The 19,278-nt window shown below is 43.8% G+C and overlaps 2 protein-coding genes across 4 annotated transcripts; both read right to left on the reverse strand.

Moving 5' to 3' along the window:
- On the reverse strand, positions 57-6,081 carry LOC8067613. 3 transcript variants are annotated; one of them, XM_021460906.1, is made up of 2 exons: positions 5,742-6,081; positions 57-2,864 (listed from the first exon to the last, which is right to left on the reverse strand). In XM_021460906.1, exon 2 carries the CDS (start codon positions 2,814-2,816, stop codon positions 315-317), a length of 2,502 nt encoding a protein of 833 aa, XP_021316581.1. In that variant the 5' UTR covers positions 2,817-2,864; positions 5,742-6,081; the 3' UTR covers positions 57-314. The 3 variants fall into 3 exon arrangements, with proteins under 3 accessions (XP_021316581.1, XP_002450141.2, XP_021316580.1); XM_002450096.2 differs by lacking the exon at positions 5,742-6,081 and adding an exon at positions 3,696-4,255 and having other exon boundaries at positions 57-2,832; XM_021460905.1 differs by lacking the exon at positions 5,742-6,081 and adding an exon at positions 3,696-3,833.
- LOC8080009 lies at positions 9,339-13,457 on the reverse strand. The gene is made up of 2 exons (XM_002450097.2): positions 12,639-13,457; positions 9,339-11,644 (listed from the first exon to the last, which is right to left on the reverse strand). The coding sequence occupies exon 2, from the start codon at positions 11,626-11,628 to the stop codon at positions 9,460-9,462; it is 2,169 nt and encodes a 722-aa protein (XP_002450142.1). The 5' UTR covers positions 11,629-11,644; positions 12,639-13,457; the 3' UTR covers positions 9,339-9,459.

The following is a 19,278-nucleotide window of genomic DNA, read 5'->3' on the forward strand; positions in this document are numbered from 1 at the left end:
GTAGCCGTCCGTCTTTGCCAGTGATGAACTGAAACAGAAAAAGAATGCCATGGCAGTTCGAATGTTTTGCTCTTCTCATGAAAAAGCTTCATGGTATTATTCTGAATAAGGTGATCTGATTTCAGTATATAAGTCCAATAATAGTGTCCAAAGATCCAGATTAGCGGTGCTGGTTAAGTAATCCAATTTACATACAAAATCCCGAGAGATCCAATTCCACCAAATCCAATCTACAAAAAAAGGGGGGTTACCTATGGATAATCCAAATGTATTGACACGTCCACATTATACACATCATGTTATTACAGTATTATCTAACAAATGCCCATGCTACCAGGAACCTCCGGGATCCAGGGTGATTTCAGAAGGAATATAATACCCCGAATTGGCAAGAAAATAAGGGAAAACATCACGGAGCATGACCTCAGAATGCATTCCATGAACGGAAACCTTAACATCGATGAATACCATGACATCAGCGCAGACCTGCATGATATCAGGACCGGCGCCATGATAACCAATGAATACCATGATATCAACGCAGACCAACATGATCTCAGAATGTCCTGCATGGAATGTGATGAAAACCATAATATCAACGCCGACCAGCATGCCATGAAATCCATGAAGATAGAACTGTGCTTGCGGTCCTTAAAGTTTCTTAGACTGCAGTGGACGCGATTGAACTCAGCCGTTGTCAGAAGCCACACAGTGGTGATGAACTCTCCGCCATTGTTGAGTTGCCTGGCATGGGACTCCCTGCTGCAGTGATGCGCCGCGTAGCACAGCATCTCAACCCACACCCCAAAAACCACCCGCAGCAGCTCGTTGGGCCCTGGCATCTTCGAATCTTCTATGTGTAGTAGTTCGTCGGCAAGTTTTGCTCCAGGGTCAATGACTCGCACAATTTTGGTGGTACGGTCCCGTGTTATGAACCGCTCCCAGCTACGCTGTTCACGCAACACTTTCTTGGCCTGGACATGCAGTGTGGGTCGAACTGGGGATGGCAGCATGTAGGGGCATTCCACAAGGAGGAACATCATGTAGTTGGAGACGGCCTTGGTTGCCTCCACGAGGGAGAGGGACCCTGCATCTGTAGTAGATTCTGAGTACTTGAGGAACTTGTGGGTGGCAAGGTGCCAGGTAAGGATGCTTTGATCAAACTCCATGCTCGTGCTCCAGGTGAGATCCTTCAAGAATAATCCATCTTCATCATCATCAGGTTCATATCGTCGCTGCTCCAGGGCGCACTGACCACGGTAGCTCCCCATCACACCCTCCTTACCTTTACATGCGTCCACCAATCTCCGTATCTCTTGCAGCACCAGCTCCTTGGCGGCCGTCGAAATCCTGCTGCTGCAACTGCCGCCGCCATGTTTCCAAAAGGAGATCAATTTTCTGCCTAGACTACCCCTCTTATCTTTTTCTTGGACGAAGCCTCCTCCTTTATCCTTTTCTTGAGGGAGTCTACTGTTGCCTTCTTCTAGACTTGCTTTATTAAATATTTCTCCAATAAGGGATCCTCGACTAGTTGTTTTATTGAATATTTCTTCCTCATCACCACTTGTTTCAGCCGCTATACTTGTTTTGTCACCGGTGTAGGAGTAGGAGTCCAGCAGGTTAAGCTGGCCAATGGAGTCAGACCATCTTCTTGCTTGTGCTATCCTGACATACCGCCGAAGAGACACATGCAGGCTGTGCAGCCGTGCCCACTCCCTCTCTCTTAGCAAGGCACATGTCCAAGTTGACCCCATTGCCCTCAACACCGATGCTGCCTCCAGAATGAACGCTCCAGTTACCAGTATGTAGGTCACAGTGGCATCAACTCTGTTGTAGTGATCTTTGCCAGTACTGAATTGAAACAGAAAGAATGCCATAGCAGTTCCAAGCAAAGAAATGACACGGAAACAACGTCCATACCACGTGTGGATTACTGCTGCCTTGGTGTAAAAGATATCATACATCATGGAGAGTTGCATCTCAACCAGCTGGAATGTTTTGCCATTCAGATGGAAAAAGTCCATGGCTCTCCTCTGAAACTCGGACGGCCAAATCTTGTCATCCACAAACTGACCCATGCAGATGTAGAGCAGGTCATGAGCACCCTGCAGAACAGACTCATCATCCAACTGTTTGATTCTTTCAAACTTACTACTATTGTCGTTAGGCGTCTTCGAATTCGTTGGTTTCCGCCACACAAGGAGACCTGCTAGGCCCAGACAGAAATCCCAGGTGCCCCGTTTCGGCTGCCTCTCCAAACATTCAGCCCCAGGGTAAGCCTTGTAAACTTGATCTATAGAAACACTGTCCATGTACCTTCTTATGATTTCCAGCCTGGAGAAACTGAGTGCCCACACTCTCTCCGCATTCTTGAGTACACCCACGGTAAACAACAGGACAGCAGGCGTGGCCAGTGGCCCGCTTCTGCCGATGTACTTGTAGAGGACATAGCCTGCTCCGAGTGCCTGCACGGCGAAGGTGAGCAGGTGGCGCAGCCAGAGCTGGCTGTCCTCCATGGCGTAGGCGGTGATGGTGTCCTGGCCACCAAGATGCATGAGGAGGAACGGTGCCCAAAACGCCATTAGCTGCTGATGCTCGCCTGCCTTGCCAGCAATGGACATGTGGCCGAGGGTGTATGTCGCGGTGTACTCAGCCAGTAGGTACATGAGCCAAAGGAGGACCCTCAGAACGCGGGAGATGCTGCGCCGACGCATCCACGCGAAGCTGAGCAGCAACACCTGCAGAGCGAAGCTGACGAGGACCAGGATCTGGATCTCCCATTCGTTCCAGAGATGCAACACTCTGGCCATGGCCATCGCTTGCTTGGAAGCTCTGTAGTGATGAATTACCCGATCAATCAGTCACTGAAACACAGATAAGGACCATCATGAGCAACTGATCAATTATACTACACACACAACAACAGAAATAAAATACTTCAATCAATGGCAGTGCATTGCAGGTGCACTAAAATCGGACCAATTTTTCTTTTAAAAGATACTTGGAGTAATAAGACTTGGACAGTTGCCTCAACAGCAACGCACTTGCGTATTCCATGTTGCATGAAGTTTTCACATACTCATGGTGTAAGTGCATCATAGGCTCATAGCTTTTGCAATTCTGCCACGATAATCCATGACAGCAGCAGGAACAGGAGCAGAGCCATTGTCAAAACTCCCAAGGGATCATTTTTTTATAAATATCTATTGTAATCTGCCGTTATTCCTTGCATAAATGTCATGGTCTGTAACTTGATCTTTGTAACACCATGTGTTTTCTATCAATATCATATATTCTTGAAATTCAATAAAATTAAGATCTTTTGTAAATTTTGTGCATTTTCCATTGTGCAAAGCTCACTAAAACTTCTAAATTTACAACAGAAATGTAGTTTACTTGTAATACAAATAGGTAAGACCACCAATTTCACTCAAAAAGTGATCTCTGAAATTCTAGAACAAGATAATTTGCTCGTTTGAGTCTATGGTGTAAACTAGAATTGTTGGGATTTAATTTGGCCTCATGTGCCCTTCTGCAAATTTGAATTTCACTCAAATTTAAACCTCCTCTTCCAAAATCAAAACCCTCCAGGCCCTTTTGTTTTGGGCAGATTAGTTCTGTAGAGTTCAAAGAACATCATCTTCGGAAAGTACTAATAATCGCTGTTATGTGAAATACCACCAAAAAGCGGTTACCTTGGAAAACCATGCCGTGAACCCCTTCCTCCACTCCAGGCCAACAAGCTAAAGCTAGTGAGCACTTCTACTTGGTGACGTGTGTGACCACCATGATCGATCAGTTCCTTGCACCTCAGCCCCAGCGCACGCGCCCTGCCCTGGCACATTTCATCGAGCATATTGTGGGCGACACGCGACGAGGTCGATGGCGACCGTGTCCTGATGGAAGAGCCCCAGACCGTGGAGTACGTGAAGATGCGCCCCCAGCCACCAGCACGTGCGTGCTTCGCGTCGCGGCGCAACTGCAGGGCCGCAGCAGCTGAGGCAGTGAGGCGTGAGCGCTGCAACTGCAACAAGACGGCAGGGCACGGCTTCCGCCTTCCGGTGCAGCTGCCGCTTCGTGTAGTAGCGGAGGAAGAGAAGCTGCAGGATGTCCTCGCGATGGCATAGCGATGTTCGATGGCGGGCTGTGAGCGTCTCAATCGCCGGCGGCGAGCGAGGGGATCGGAGTAGGGGATTTGGAAGAGAAAGACAGAGGATTGGAGCCTCGGAGGCGAGTTGGGGTCAGACTTATGCTGAGGCCTAGTTCACTTCTCAGAAATTTGGCAAAATTTTTCAAGATTATTGTGACATCGAATCTTGTGGCATATGAACATTAAATATAGATAAAAAATTTAATTATACAATTTATCTATAATTTGCGAGACGAATCTTTTAAGCATAGTTAGTCCATAATTGGATGCTATTTATCAAATACAAACAAAATGTTACCATGTTCATTTTAAAAAAAATTTGCAACTAAACAAGTTCTGAATTTTAGAGTTGTCTGAGAAGTTATGGTTGAAAGTACTATTTATTGATTTGTTGTTAGAGAAAAATATTGCTGAATGGCTGACAGATTCGGCAGAACAGGCTGTTAAAATTGGCTCATTTATTATGAGGTAGTACTAAAAAGAAATATTACTTAGTCAAGTGTAAAAAAATCTATAAAAATAAAAAAGAAAGGAGGTTTGGGAATAAGAATCTAAGAAAAATGAATGTGAGCTTGTTATGTAAATGGTGGTGGAAATTAAACAAAGAGAATGAACGGTAAAAATAAAAAAGAAAGGAGGTTTGGGAATAAGAATCTAAGAAAAATGAATGTGAGCTTGTTATGTAAATGGTGGTGGAAATTAAACAAAGAGAATGAACGGTAGTGAAATTATTAGGTACAAGTATTTAAAAACCAGTTCACTTAATGATTCTCATATGTTGTATGACTTGCTTAAGATTAAGGACATCTATCTTCAAGGAAGATCTCAGTTACCATCAAGAATGGTAAGAATATCAGTTTTTGGCTAGACCCTTGGCTATATGACGAACTTTTGAACAAAATTGCTCATATTCTGTTTGAGCCAAGTGAGAACAAACGTGTTATTGCACAGGTTTGTGGAAGTCATTGTTCACTTTATAGGAGACGACTATATGTAGTGGTGGATCTAGAAATGGTGCAAGAGGGAGGCTAAATGGTGTAGAAGGCTAGAAATCCTTTGACAAATTAGTGTCGGGCGGGTCTGAATATTTAGACTTTGAACTGTTTTGGATTGAAGACTGCAGAGGCTTTCTTAATTGTTTCGGACCATGTCCTGGGCTGCAGCCCCATAGCCCGGGGTGCAAATCCACTCCTACTATATGATGATCTAGCTATTTGTTGGGATAAATTTTCGGTTGATGTTGAGGCAATGCGACAGCTCTTTCCAAAATCAATGTGGAAGGCAGAGGAGGCGTCGCGCACGCCAGCGCATCTGAGCCGGTGATGGTTAGGTAGCATGATTAGCGAGTGATAGCCATGATCTCCATTTGCTAGGGTGGGTATAGCCGATCGTATAACACTATCTCCCTAGTGTGTCATGTTCGTGACACATTGTTATAACTATCACTATTTCTCGATCTTAATATAAAAGATGTCCAAACCTTTTGATTCGAGAAAAAATATTGAGATAGATAAAAATGAGCTCTATGTGGCACAGAATTTAAGCAGACAAAGATCATAGAAAGCAGCGGAGCAAGCAAGAAAAAAGTTACCTTAAAACCAAGAGATGCAAAATGAACTGCTCCTGACAACCAGGGGAGACTTGGATGTTTGGGCTGATCTTTCAAGGACCAAGAATACACTTGCCTCCGCTGACAATGAAGAGCCTCTGTAAGGCCGGTGAATTAAGCACAGTAGAGAGCAGAACAGGGTAAGAAATGCATGGCAGAAGCAGATGCGAGCTAGCTACTATGTTCACTACTTCACTCCATTAACTTGCAGCATCCTTCATTCAAAAACAGCCGCCGACGCTGTACGAACGCTGATGTTTTGGTTGCATATATCATCCTTCTCGTCTTCCAAGTTAAGCGCCAATTGGCTATATGGTGATCCATGCATCATATCACTCCCTAGCTAATAATAATCAAGACATGCACCCGGCCGGCCCTTGGAAGGATCAGATTCCTTGCCCACACATTGAGGCTGAAGCTTTACTTAGTCCTAAGGACTGGGTAATGCTATATGTCCGCTTGAAGGAAGGAAATAAAAAGGCACTGGTTTTTTTTTCATATATTTAAAAAAAGATCCAGTACAGTCCCGGCATGAGAAGCGCACAACACCCATGCGCCAAAGAAAACTGGCTTTTTTGTACTTGCTAAGGATGGGGCCAACAAGGTCTTGATATGGTTTATTTGCGCCAAAGAAATCTAGCGTCATCCATAAACTGTCAATCATCTGCTGAGGCTCCTCTGGACTAATCCGGAAGATCCGTTGGTTCCTTTTATTCCAAATACACCACATTGTAAGGATATATAGCAAGTATATGCGAGCTCCTTTGTCCTAAGCCGAAGAAGTCGTAGCAAGGCTTGAGTGTCAATCCATGTATTGCATCCAAGCAAAGCACATTTTATGTCTCAATTAATAAAGCTCACACAACCTCATCTTACTTCAAAAAAATAACCTCATCTCACACATAGAGGAGACAAGACATTTGGGTCATGTTTGGTTCCCCTTGCTAAATTTTAGCTAGCTAAAATTATTTTAGCTACTCTTGGGTGACTAATGGAACTAAACTATTTTAGCTCCTTTTAGTCAATGTGTTTGGAACTTTAGCTACTAAAGTGATTAAAGTTTAGCTAGCTACTCCCTCCATCCCAAATTGTAAGTCGTTTGACTTTTTTCATCGCAAGTTTGACCACTCGTCTTATTCAAAAAATTTGTGCAAATATAGTCAAATTTTAAGTCATTGTTGAAGAACTTTTATTAATAAACTAATACACAATAAAAAAAGTGATATTTTGTACAAAACTTTGAATAAGACGAGTGGTCAAACTTGATATTAAAAAAGTCAAACGACTTCCAATTTAGGATGGATTGAGTATAATTTAGCAAGGAGAACCAAAAAGAACCACAGTGTCGCTCCGGCACAACATAAGTCGGAGCTAGAGCAGAAGACAGCTCCACCTCCCTATACACGAAAATAGCTCTAGATCCTCCTCCGCCCATCCATATCCATATATTAAACGCTCATTTTTCTCTGTCCGAAACGTTGCCGGAGCTAAAACCAGAGCAGCACCCAACAAGCATTCAATAGAAACACAAAAGGTACATAAGAGTGCAAGAACCTCGAGTCACATTGTTAGCAGTAGGCAAAGGAGGGAGAAATTGGGGAGGGAATTAGACGAAAAGCACAGCAGGAGATCGAGGAAGAGGTACGGTAGGAAGAGTGCTTAGCAAGTATGAGAGTTTGGTTTACAATTTTCTGATATCCTCTCCCATCTCTTTGTCTTGCCTCATATAGCCAGTACATGGGCTGCTGCCTCGCCATGCACACAGGCACGCTCACATCCACTCGCTACCCGCTACGCGCATATTGGGCCTCCGAGTACGAGAGCCTGCTCTGGGTCCATGAAGCACTTCACTAGTATCGGAACGGATGCTGACACACATAGACGATAAGTAATAAAAAAATATATATATATAAAAAAAAGTTTTAAACTGACGTGTGTTTAGATCAATGCATCTTCTCTATAATAATATGATTTGTATGCTCTTAAAGGAATAAACAAAGCCTCAACAGTCGGTATTAGTACTAATCCTCTATTGCAAAAGATATGCGACCCTTGTCATTGATATTTTCTAAGGACGACGCACCAGTTAACCAAATTTGATGTGAGAGCCATAAAGGACTGCAAATGATACTGACATTGTCAAAGTTTGTGTACCAAGCATTATATTATTTTTATATAAAATTATTCACCTCTTTGATTTATGGTGACAAGAAACATCTCTATCAATATATAATATTCTATTTAGTGAAACTTTCCCCTAACTGACTTCTCGTTTGGTTCTCATAAGTCACTAGACTTATGGGTGTGTTTGATTGTCTAAGTGAAACTACATTATCTATTCTATTTCACTCTTAATTTCCATAAGAGTGAACTGTCCCTTTGAATCTAAAGGATAGTGAGGCTCAGTGTAACATCCTGATTCAAGGCTTAATAGGATTACTAGTATACTTATACAAACAAGTTATAATTTTTTTCTCGAAGCTCATCTCCAAAGAACTCTAAAGTTAAGCGTGCTTGGTCTGGAGAAATTTAGGAATAGGTGACCGACAGGGAAGTACTTCCTGTTACACATGAGTGAGGACAAAGTGTGCAGAAAAGACTGGTATTGGTCTGTGAGGGCTGACTATGTCTTAAAAAAGCTGCCAGATGTAAGCGGGCCTGGCCTCGTAAAGGGGTACGGAGGATGGTCGGCTTAGTCAGGTTCTAGTCTACTTCCGGGCAACCAAACAAGCTAAAATTGACTCTAGGAAACCAAGATCGGGTACTTCCTGGTGCACATGAGTGAGGACAAAGTATGCAGAAAAGACTAGTGTTGGTCTGTGAAGGCTGACTATGTCATAAAAAAAAAGCTGTCAAATGTAAGCGAGTCTGGCCTCGTAAAGGGGTACGGAGAATGGTCGGCTTAGTCAGGTTCTAGTCTACTTCCAGGTAACCAAACAAGCTAAAATTGACTCTAGGAAACCAAGACCGGGTACTTCCTAGTGCACATGAGTGAGGACAAAGTGTGCAGAAAAGACTGGTGTTGGTCTGTAAGGGTTGACTATATCTAAAAAAGCTGTCAGATGTAAGTGGATCTGACCTTGTAAAGGGGTACAGAGGATGGTCGGCTTAGTCAGGTTCTAGTCTACTTCCAGGCAACCAAACAAGCTAAAATTAACTCTAGGAAATCAAGACCGGGGTTGGTCATCCAACCAAACACACCCTAAAGACCTAAGGTCAGTCTCAATAGAAGTTTTGAACGAGTTTTATTTGTATTAAATAAGTTGCTACATATGTATTTTTATGATATGACAGTGTGTTTAAGAAAGAGAAGAAATAAGACACAGTTACCAACTCGCTATGAGTCTTAAAATTAAATGCTTTTGAAACTATAGAATAAAATTCTTCATTAAGAGTATGTGTTTCATCGTAATTTCATTTCATTTTGTATGATATAACAGTCTTAAAAATAATTTTATAAAACTCGTCACTAAGACTGATTTAAGCTTGTTCGCTTAAGTTTATCAGTCAAATATGTTAACCATTCAACAGTAAAATCTGCAATCTTCCAAATTACATCACTCTGTACAATAAATTATATGGAAGAAACCATTATAAATATAGTAATAAACCAGTGTAAATATATCTATAAGACAGCGTAAATTTATGGGAAAAAATCATGCGTCAGGACTCAGGAGCTTCCAAAACACCGAGTTGTTGGCTAGACAACTCTTCGAAAGAGTCCACTCGGACCTCTACACATGGGCATCCATCCAGAATGGGAAAAAAGAATGTTCGACGCAAAATCCTTGAAATCCACGAAATTCATGAAATTCCAGATAGAACCATGCTTTCTCTCCTTAAAGTTTGTTTGGCTGTAGTAGACGCGATTATACTCTGCCGTGGTCAGAAGCCACGAGATGGTTATCAACTCTCCGCCACTGCTGAGCTGCTTAGCATGGGACTCCCTGCTGCAGTGATGTGCCGCGTAGCATAGCATCTCCACCCACACCCCAAAAACCACCCGCAGCAGCTTGTTGGGCCCTGGCTTCTCCAATTCCTCCATGCATAGTAGTTGGTCAGCGAGTTTAGCTCCAGCATTAAGGACTTGCGCTTCCTCATCAATAGTACCTTTGTTGTGGCTGTCTCGCTCCATGAACTGCGAATAATGCCATTGCCGCAACGCTTTCTTGGCTTGGAGATGCAATGTGGGTCGAACAGGGGATGGCAGCATGTAGGGACGTTCCACAAGGAGGAACATCATGTAGTTGGAGACTGCCTTGGTTGCCTCCACAAGGGAACGAGACGGCCCTTCATTTCTTGTAGATGACATTGAGTGCCGGAGGAACTTGTCGGTGGCAAGATGCCATGCAAGGATGCTTTGATCAAAATCCATGTTCGTGCTCCAGGTGAGATCCTTCAAGAATCCACCACTACCATCATCACATTCAGGCCATCGTTGCTCCAGCACGCACTGACCACGGTAGCTTCTCATCACGCCCTCATTGCCTTCACATGCTTCCACCACTCTCTGTATCTCTTCCAGCACCAGCTCCTTGACGGCCGTCAAATAAATCCTGCTGCTGCCATCTCTGTAAAAGGAAACCATTTTGCTGCCTAGATTTGCTGCCTTATCTTTTATTTGTATGGTGAATCCCCTTTTATCTTTTTTCGGAGCAAAACTGCTGTCTTCCATTCCAAGACTTGTTTTGTCTCTCTCCCCAACAGATCCTAGACTTGTTTCATCACCTTTGTAGCAGTAGGAATCCAGCAAGTTAAGCTGTCCGATGGAATAAGACCATCTTCTTGCTTGTACTATCCTGACACACCGCCGAAGAGATACGTGCAGGTTGTGCAGCCAGTCCCACTTGGTCGCTTTCAGCATGGCACATGTCCATGTTGACCCCATTGCCCTCAACACTGATGCTATCTCCAGAATGAGAGCCCCAGCTGCCAGTATGTAGGTGACAGCAGCATCCACTGTGCTGTAGCTGTAGCCGTAGTCTTTGCCATCAGTACTGAACTTGAACAAATAGAATGCCATGCCTGTCGCAAGCAACGACATGACACGGACACAACGACCATACCATGTGTGGATCACTGCTGCCTTGGTGTAAAAGATGTCATACATCAAGGAGAGCTGCATCTCGACTAGCTCGAATGTTTTGCTATTCCCATGAAAATGCTTCATCACATTGTTCTGAAACATGGACGGCCAGATCTTGTCATCCACAAACTGACCCAAGCAGATGTAGAGCAGGTCATGAGCACCCTGCAGAACCGATTCATCGTCATGCAATTTGTCCAACTGTGCTTCTGCTCCTGCTCCTGTAGCAGAGTAATCCCTGTCGTTTTCCTTGATCGAAACACCGTCCAGGTACCTTCTTATGATCTCCAGCCTGGAGAAACTGAGTGTCCATACTCTCTCTGCATTCTTGAGTACACCCACGAGAAATATCAGGACAGCAGGCACAACCAGTGGCCCATGGCTGCCCATGTTCTTATAGAGGACATAAGCTGCTCCAAGGGCCTGCACGGCAAAAGTGAGCAGGTAGCGCAGCCAGAGCTGGTTGTCCTCCATGGCGTAGGCCGTGATGGTGTCCTGGCCGCCGAGATGCACAAGAAGGAACGGTGCCCAGAATGCCATGAGCTGCTGCTGCAGCTTGCCTGCTGGCTTGCAACTAGTGATGGACAGATAACCTATGGTGTATGTCGCAGTGTATTCAGCCAGCAGGTACATGAGCCAAAGGAGGATCCTCAGAGCACGAGAGATGCTGTGCCGACGCATCCACGCGAAGCTGAGCAGGAAAACCTGCAACGCGAAGCTGACAAGGACCAGGATTTGGATCTCCCATTCATTCCAGAGATGTAACACTCCAGCCATGGCCATCGCTTGCTTGGAAGCTCTGTAGTGATGAATTACACAATCAATCAGTCAGTGAAACACAGATAAGGTCATAAGGACCATCACGAGCAATTGATCAATTATACTACGCACACAACAACAGAAATAAAATACTCCAACCAATGGCAGTGCATTGCAGATTAGGTGCACAAGTGGACCAAGTTTTTGTTTGAAAAGATTTTTTTAAGGTCAACGGGGGGGGGGGGGGGGGGGGGGGGGTTCCCCACCTGATTTCATTTATAATGGCCCAAAATGGGCCTTTCGATGGGTATCAAATACAAAAAGTTTACAACATCACTTAGATAGTGATGTTTGAACAAAACGTGTGAAAAGATATTTTGGGCCAAGTAATGGGACTTGGACAGTTGCCTTAACAGGGATAGGGGTCATCAGCAAGGCACTTGTGTATTCCATGTTGCATGAAGTTTTCACATCACACAGTCGTGGTGTAACTGCATGGCTCATAGCTTTTGCAATTCTGCAACTATATGACAACAGCAGCAACACAGGACCAGAGCCATTGTCGAAACTCACAAGGGATCAATTTTTTTTATAAATATCTCTTGTCATCTACCGTTATTCCTTGCATAAATGTCATGGTCTGCAACTAGATCTTAGTAATACCATGTGTTTTTTTTATTAATATCATATATTCTTGGCATTCAGTAAAATTAAGATCTTTTGCAAATTTTGTGCATTTTTCCATTGTACATGTAATGTAAATAGGTAAGATCACCAATTTCACTCAAAAAACTTTGAACTTTGAAAATTGGATTTGTTGGGGTTTAATTTGGCCTCATGCGCCCTTCTGTAAATTTGAATTTCACTCAAATTTAAACCTCTTCTCTAAGAACAGAAAGCAATTCCAAAATACAAAACCCTCCCGGGCCCTTTCGTCTGGGGTAAATTAGTTCTGTAGCATTCAAAGTTTGGGAAGTACCACTAAAAGATCTCTATCATGTGAAATACCACCGGGAAAAAAAATGGACGGTTACCTTGGAATAGCATTCTGTCCCGGTGGCACATGATGCCGTGAATCCCCTTCGTCCAGGCCAACAAGCTAGTGAGAACTCACTTCTCTAGTAGGCAGTTATCGGGTGTTTGCCCACGCACCTGGTGCCGTACCACCATGCTCAGGCTCTTGCACCTGAACGTCAGCCCCAGTGCGCACACTCCCTGGGCGGACGGATGCCACTGCTACACCAACAGCCCCACCATGGAGACATGCGCCACGCTGCTGCCGTAGGAGGCAGCGCCGCAGAGAATGAAGGAGCAGCAGAGCTTCAACCTCGAGGGAAAGGACCCTGACTGGCGCGCGCGCGCGCGCGCGCGACGCTCTCTGTCCTGGCGCATTTCATCGAGCATATCGTGGGCGAGGTTGAGGAAGCAGAACCTGCCCGGGCGGTGAGCGCTGGGCGACCTCTTGGCCGACCAGGCAACAGCCGATGCGACGACGGCATCTCCGAAGCGATACGCGACGAGGTGGACGGCGACCGTTTCTTGAGGGACGGCCGCCGCACCTTAGGCGTGAGCGGCTGGGCGCTGACATAGGGACGGCACGGCTTCCGGTCCGGCTGCTGCTCCGTGTAGTCGCGGAGGAAGAGAAGCTGCAGTGCAGCTCAAGGGACGGCTTCCAGCCCGTCCCGCCATGTCCTCGGCTCCTCGCGCTGGCATAGCCCAGCTGACCTTGTGCTGCTGCTCCGGGACGGGGACGGGGTGACGCGGCGGCGAGGTCATCTAGTGTTGACCTCTTGGGTCATTGGGTGTGGTGTGGGCTCGAGCTCGACGGGGAGGGAGGTCGCGCGGTGCTCGGAATATAGTATTTGTCTTTTTTTTTTTGGAAATGCTATACTGGCCGAGTATGCTAGATTGAGGATAAAAAAAAAGAGTGCTAGATTGGCTGTTCGCTTGAATTTACTGGGCAGAATTTTACGACCACCTCAGTAGTGTTTTTCCGCATCAACCGCTTCACTCCTTCCACCGTCACGACGAATTGAGTATTAAATATAGATATAAAAAATAACTAAAAATAACTAAGGCTCCGTTTGTTTCATCGCGGTAAACTTTAACTCCCGTCACATCGAATATTTGGACATGCATGGAGTACTAAATATAAATTATTTATGAAACTAAAAACACAACTAGAGAGACGACTGTTAAACTTTAACACCCTCTAATTACATAGTCCGTCTTTAATTTATGAGACGAATCTTTTGAATCTAGTTAGGTCATGGTTGGACAATAATTGTCAAATACAAATGAGAGTGCTACACTCACAAAAAAAAATTCACATAGAGAACTAAACAAGGTCTAAGATAGAAAGAGATAGGGATAGAGATATCTCACACTCCAAAGGGTAATATTATATCCTAGCCATCTATTCTTTACAGCTTATTTAATCTTAGTCGTTCATCCACTATTTCTCTTTCAAACGCCCTGCTAATGCAACTCATCTATATCTAAACATGTCCTGCCTACATCTCATAATTCAGTTAAATTCTATGTATCTGGTTATACATTCTTTATACTGCACTCGCATAACGCTTAGGCAGGAAACCAATTCCACGCATGGTGTAACCACTTACTACACTCCATATATCCCAAGACATGGTGTAACCACTTAGGCAGGAAACCAATTCCACGCATAACACTTTCTATCTAGGCAAATCAAACAATAGCAACTTGCATTATCAGTCTAACCACTTAGATAGAAAAACTAAATCCACGCTATAATAATATGAACTAGACCAAATCTATTATTCTTAATTAAAGGCAAAGCTCATACTATTATTACTTTAAAAAAATGCTATACTAATACGGGTAACTAATGTTACAGTAATGCAATGCGCGCTATACTAATGTGACTAACCAATTCTACACTAAAGCAATTCAACGTTATACAAATTCGAGCAAACTAAACACTCAGCGGTTATGGAGGTAGCTAGTCGACATGCTAATTCATGGTTGCATGATATGTTATGCGTTTACCATCTCCTGTCTGATCTTTCTTCAGTGGGTTAGGGTTCATCTATCATTATTTGCTAGAGGGCTTAGAAGGAAAGAAGATCTAGGCGCCCTTGTGGACCGATGGTGGCGCCGCCAAGTCGGGTAGCGAAGAAAGGCAGTTGAACAAGGTACGCGGGGATGTCATGGTGATGTGCTACCGAAGACGAGCTAGCGTGGAGGTGGGGATGGAGGTGGATCTGGTAGCAAGGAGTTGTTAGAGACAAGGTAGATGAGCGGGGTGAAAGCGTTTCACTGAGATGCCATAAATGACGAGAGGTAGAAAGAGACTGAGCAGGTAGAGGGTACTGAGCGTTTGATCTCACAGCAGGATTAGAAAGTTTTGTGGAACCGGTTAAAAACAGTTGGCGGTGTGAAGTAGATAGCTTTTTTGTTCCTAGGCCAGCGTAAGTGCACATGTCTGTGGTTGCAGATGCCACCGCCCGGCAATGGGGTGTTACTACAAGGCAATACAACACACTTTTTCAGTGTTGTTACACGCATTTTTTGAAAATAGTATTATTTTGGTGCTATTGAACTAATTTTGTAGCTTCTAATTGAGCACTGAACATTGAATTGAAGAAAGGCAAAGAAGACCCACTGATGGTGTGGAGCTTTTATGGAAAGACCTTATTACACTTTACATTCTTGAAATATTCTTGTCCTTGATTGTCATGTATAATTGTAAAATCTGAAGGAAGTTGTGCAAGACTTGCAATAACGTAGAATCACATATCCACATCTAATGGAAGTTATTGTAGTTTTTTCAGGAAATGTTAGGTTTTTGTATTTCCAAACATATTTTTTAAAAAATTATTAAGCACATGTTTTTTTAGGACCATCCACACAGAAAAGGCATTTGCAGCGGTTACAGGTCTTAGAAGCGTCGCGAAATATGTGAGGGGAAGAAAGTCATCACCGCATTGTCATAAGAGCATCTCCAAAAGCCTATCTAAAGAATAATTTGGAGAGTTATTTGCATAAAATTCGCTCTCTATATATCTTTTCACTCTCCAATAATTTTTCTATATCTTATACACACTCTAGAGAGTCATTCTAGTCATCTATTTCTGGCTAGAGAAAATTCTAGAATAGAAGATGACTTATTTAGATACCATTTAGAGAAGTTGTTGTAGGATAGTTTTTTTATCAAAATCTTTATTTCTAATATTTAGAAAGGATGTAGAGAGACTTTTAGAGATGCTCAAAACTTAGCTATGCAAACATAACCGAAAGCAGCAGTTAAAAGCTGTTTGCATCCTTCAAGCTCAGCCGACATGAAAGGCAATGTACAATACAGACTTATTTTAATTTACACATATTGCCTCGCATTCAAGCGACGTACTACTAAGGAATCACATCCCAATCAAAAGCTAACAAAACAACCTGCAGCTTCCGGTGGAGAGGAGCTGCTATAGTGTTTCAACGACTAGCTAATTTGTCATATTTGAATTACAACAGTCTCAACTATTAACTAATTTACCTAACTGAACCCTCTCATTTTATTATTCTCTTTCGATAAAAGTTGTTTTTGCCTTCTCTGTTAAGGTCATGTTTGATCCATTAGCATCAAAAATTAGCTAGCTAATCGGTAATAACTTTTAGTCGTTAGCAAGAGGCCATTTAGATCCACCTGCTAACATGTGGTTGATAGTAAGTTGAAGATAAATATTAGCACCTATTAGCAACTCCAAATTAGCAAATTAAACTATCACTTCCACCATTAGCTAATAAGGCCTGTTTGGATCCACTAGTACTAATTTTACCTTCTAATATTAGTGCTAATGGATCTAAACATACCTAATACACATACACACACACACACGTAGTTAACCCCTTGACTTCTCTTAAAATACATATCGATTGTTTTCTATATAATGGGAGAATATCGGGTTCGTTCCCACAAGTGTGGGAATCCCAACAAATTAAAATTATTACATGACACAAATACTTAAAATAATAAACAATCTTGTACTAGTGTTGTACTTATGTCAGCATTAATGTTGAGATGTAGTTAAAAAAACGAGCTCTAGACAAAGATCATAGAAGCAGCGGAGCAAGCAAGAAAAGAGCTTACATACCTGAAAACCAGGTGATGAGATCGAAGTGAGTGAGCTACCCTAGCTTGTGGCCTTGACAACAGCGGAACACAGCACGTAAAGACTCGGATGTTTGGGTTGATCTGTCAAGGACTGATCGAGATAGCCTCTGTCACTTGCCTCCGCTGACAATGAAGAGCCTGTGTAAGGCCGATGAAGCACAGCAGAGCAGGACATTTGTAAGAAAGGGCCGGCAGCTCACCACAATGCATGGCAGAAGAAGAGGCGAGCTATGTCCACTCAAGTTCCCATAACTAGCAGCTTCATTCTTTTGTTGGTTGCATGTTTTGGACTTTTGGTTGCTTGATTTATTCTTTGGCTATGATGATCGCTCCATAGTAATCAAGACACCCGTTTTTCTTTTAGGAATCAGATTCCTTGCCCAGATCTTACTTAGTCGTCCTAAGTAGTCGGTAATGCTGTATGCCCACACTTTGAAGGAAATAAAATAAGGCACTAGATTTAACTTAATCTACGTACGTATACAGTTGATGGATCACATCCCAATAAAGCTCACACAACCCAATCTCACAGAGGGAGGAGCTCTGAGCTACCATGCATACTACAAAATCCAGACAAGACATTTAGAGGTCGCTCTCCATACTACAAAAGCAAATAATAAACAAGACGTTTAGACATGCATTTCGAGGTCGTTTGGTGCTGTTCTAGCTCCGACTCCGGCTCCATCCATAATCGCTCCTCCTCCTCCATGTGACTCCGTCTGAAACGTTTCATCAAATTGGTGTCGGAACCGAAGCCGGAGCTACATCAAACAAACGCTTAATAATAATTAGTATAAGTGTGGAAACACTAAAAGCACAAAGTACAACGTAGTACTGCTGGGATGCAAGACCCTCGCTCCACGGTAGATGATTAGCATAGCAAATATATATGCATTACAACAGGAGAAAGACATTTTATAATAACTGGAATCGCTTCTCATCGCCTCCGCAAAAAAACTTTTTTCTTGATTTAATTGGAGGAAGGGTAATAACATTATTGTATCAGGTTCTCTCAAACCCCAATCCCTATCCTGCCACACCTCCTCCCCCCTGCCCGGACGCCCGACACCAACTGGCTCGCCGTCTCTCTTGTCAAATCAGCCATCTCCACCCGCATCTCTCTCCCTACCTCTAGCCATCGGCGCTGTCGTCATCGTCATCGCGCAGCCTGGGCACCGCCGCCCTGCCCTTGCCCATGCTCATCACGGGGATCCTGTTGCTCCTCCCTTTTTTCGACGTTGTGTCGTCGGCCCCAAGTCGACGGCGGCAACCAGGGTAGCAGCGCAGCACCCAGGCAGTGGTGCACACCCAGCCAACGTCGCTGGCAATAAACCCAGGTAGCGGCATGCCCCCAGGTAGCAACGTGGTTCCTAGGCATTGGCACGCCCCTAGGCAACGGCTACTCTCCTCGTCTCCACCTCATTCAATGCCAGAGACTCCAACGCGGCGAGCTCATTCATCTCCGGCACAACAGCCATGGTCGCGTCACCAAGCTTTAGATCAACAATCAAGGTGTGTACTCTTAAACCCTATGACAGCTGATTAAAAGTGTTTTCAAGAAAGAATCATGACATAGCTTGCTTGAAATTGTTTTAAAACATGACTTGCTTGACTCTTAAAATTTTGCTACTACCACCAAATTATTTGCAAGACATGCATTCTGTACTACTTGCAAATCTGAGACCATATAGATTCATCGGTGCTTTTCTACTATGTCTAGGTTTTAGAGTGCAATCTATCCAGGTGCTTTCTCCTAATTTCAGTCGGTGAATTAAAATGTTTTGCGTGATTATGATTCTACGACACACGTGTGGGAGGGTGCCTAAGCTAGTGTTGACTGGGCGGCAACACAGGGGTTCACCTAAGCGATGCCCTCGCTGGATTTGGAGAAGATATGGCGGTGGATGGGCGGGGCGGCATGTGTAGTGGGGAGGGAGGGGCTACGACCATGGCGTCACCAGGGTTGTCACCAGAGTTCGGCGCGAGTGCTAGCATTGTTGACGACCAGAGAAGTGCCTTCTCACTGGCGGCGCGACAGACATGTGTGTGTGTGTGGAGGGAGCCCGGGCTTAGAGATCGTGGGGGTGAACAGCGGTAGGACGTGAGAGCTTTTTTTCCTTCCTGTCAAGCTGGCATACGTGGTCGATATTTTTTTCGTTGATTCAAACTGGTAGCGTTCAGTAGGGGAAGATGCATGGGTGGGGAGGGGGGTGAGAAGCCTTGCATCAAACTCTGACTCTTGGTCCTTAGATCCAATGTAGTTCTTTCGTGAGCCATTGATTTTAATGAAGATAAATTCTTGTATGTAGTTTTCTAGGCATATAGTAGTTAGATTATTTAGTGGGGGATGTTTTTCTTGGTAGACTAATTCAAACTAATCGATCAATTATAGTAGAAGAAGAGATGTGACATGGTATTGTGTTAGAATTGTAACCTTTTCGGATGGATCAACTATTACTATTTTTATCTTATTTTTTGAAATACTCTACTAGTATGTACTAATAATAAAATGAACTGGGCCGGCGAGACCT

Source organism: Sorghum bicolor, chromosome 5 (genome assembly GCF_000003195.3).
Source record: "Sorghum bicolor cultivar BTx623 chromosome 5, Sorghum_bicolor_NCBIv3, whole genome shotgun sequence".
Taxonomy (NCBI): Eukaryota; Viridiplantae; Streptophyta; class Magnoliopsida; order Poales; family Poaceae; genus Sorghum; species Sorghum bicolor.

Excerpts from the sequence above, each read along its gene's own strand:
- LOC8067613 (XM_002450096.2), bottom strand. The coding sequence starts at position 3,856 with ATGCTCGATGAAATGTGCCAGGGCAGGGCGCGTGCGCTGGGGCTGAGG. Across the intron at positions 2,833-3,695 it reads TCACGGCATGGTTTTCCAAG|AGCTTCCAAGCAAGCGATGG; the intron begins GTAACCGCTTTT and ends TCATCACTACAG.
- LOC8080009 (XM_002450097.2), bottom strand. The coding sequence starts at position 11,628 with ATGGCCATGGCTGGAGTGTTACATCTCTGGAATGAATGGGAGATCCAA.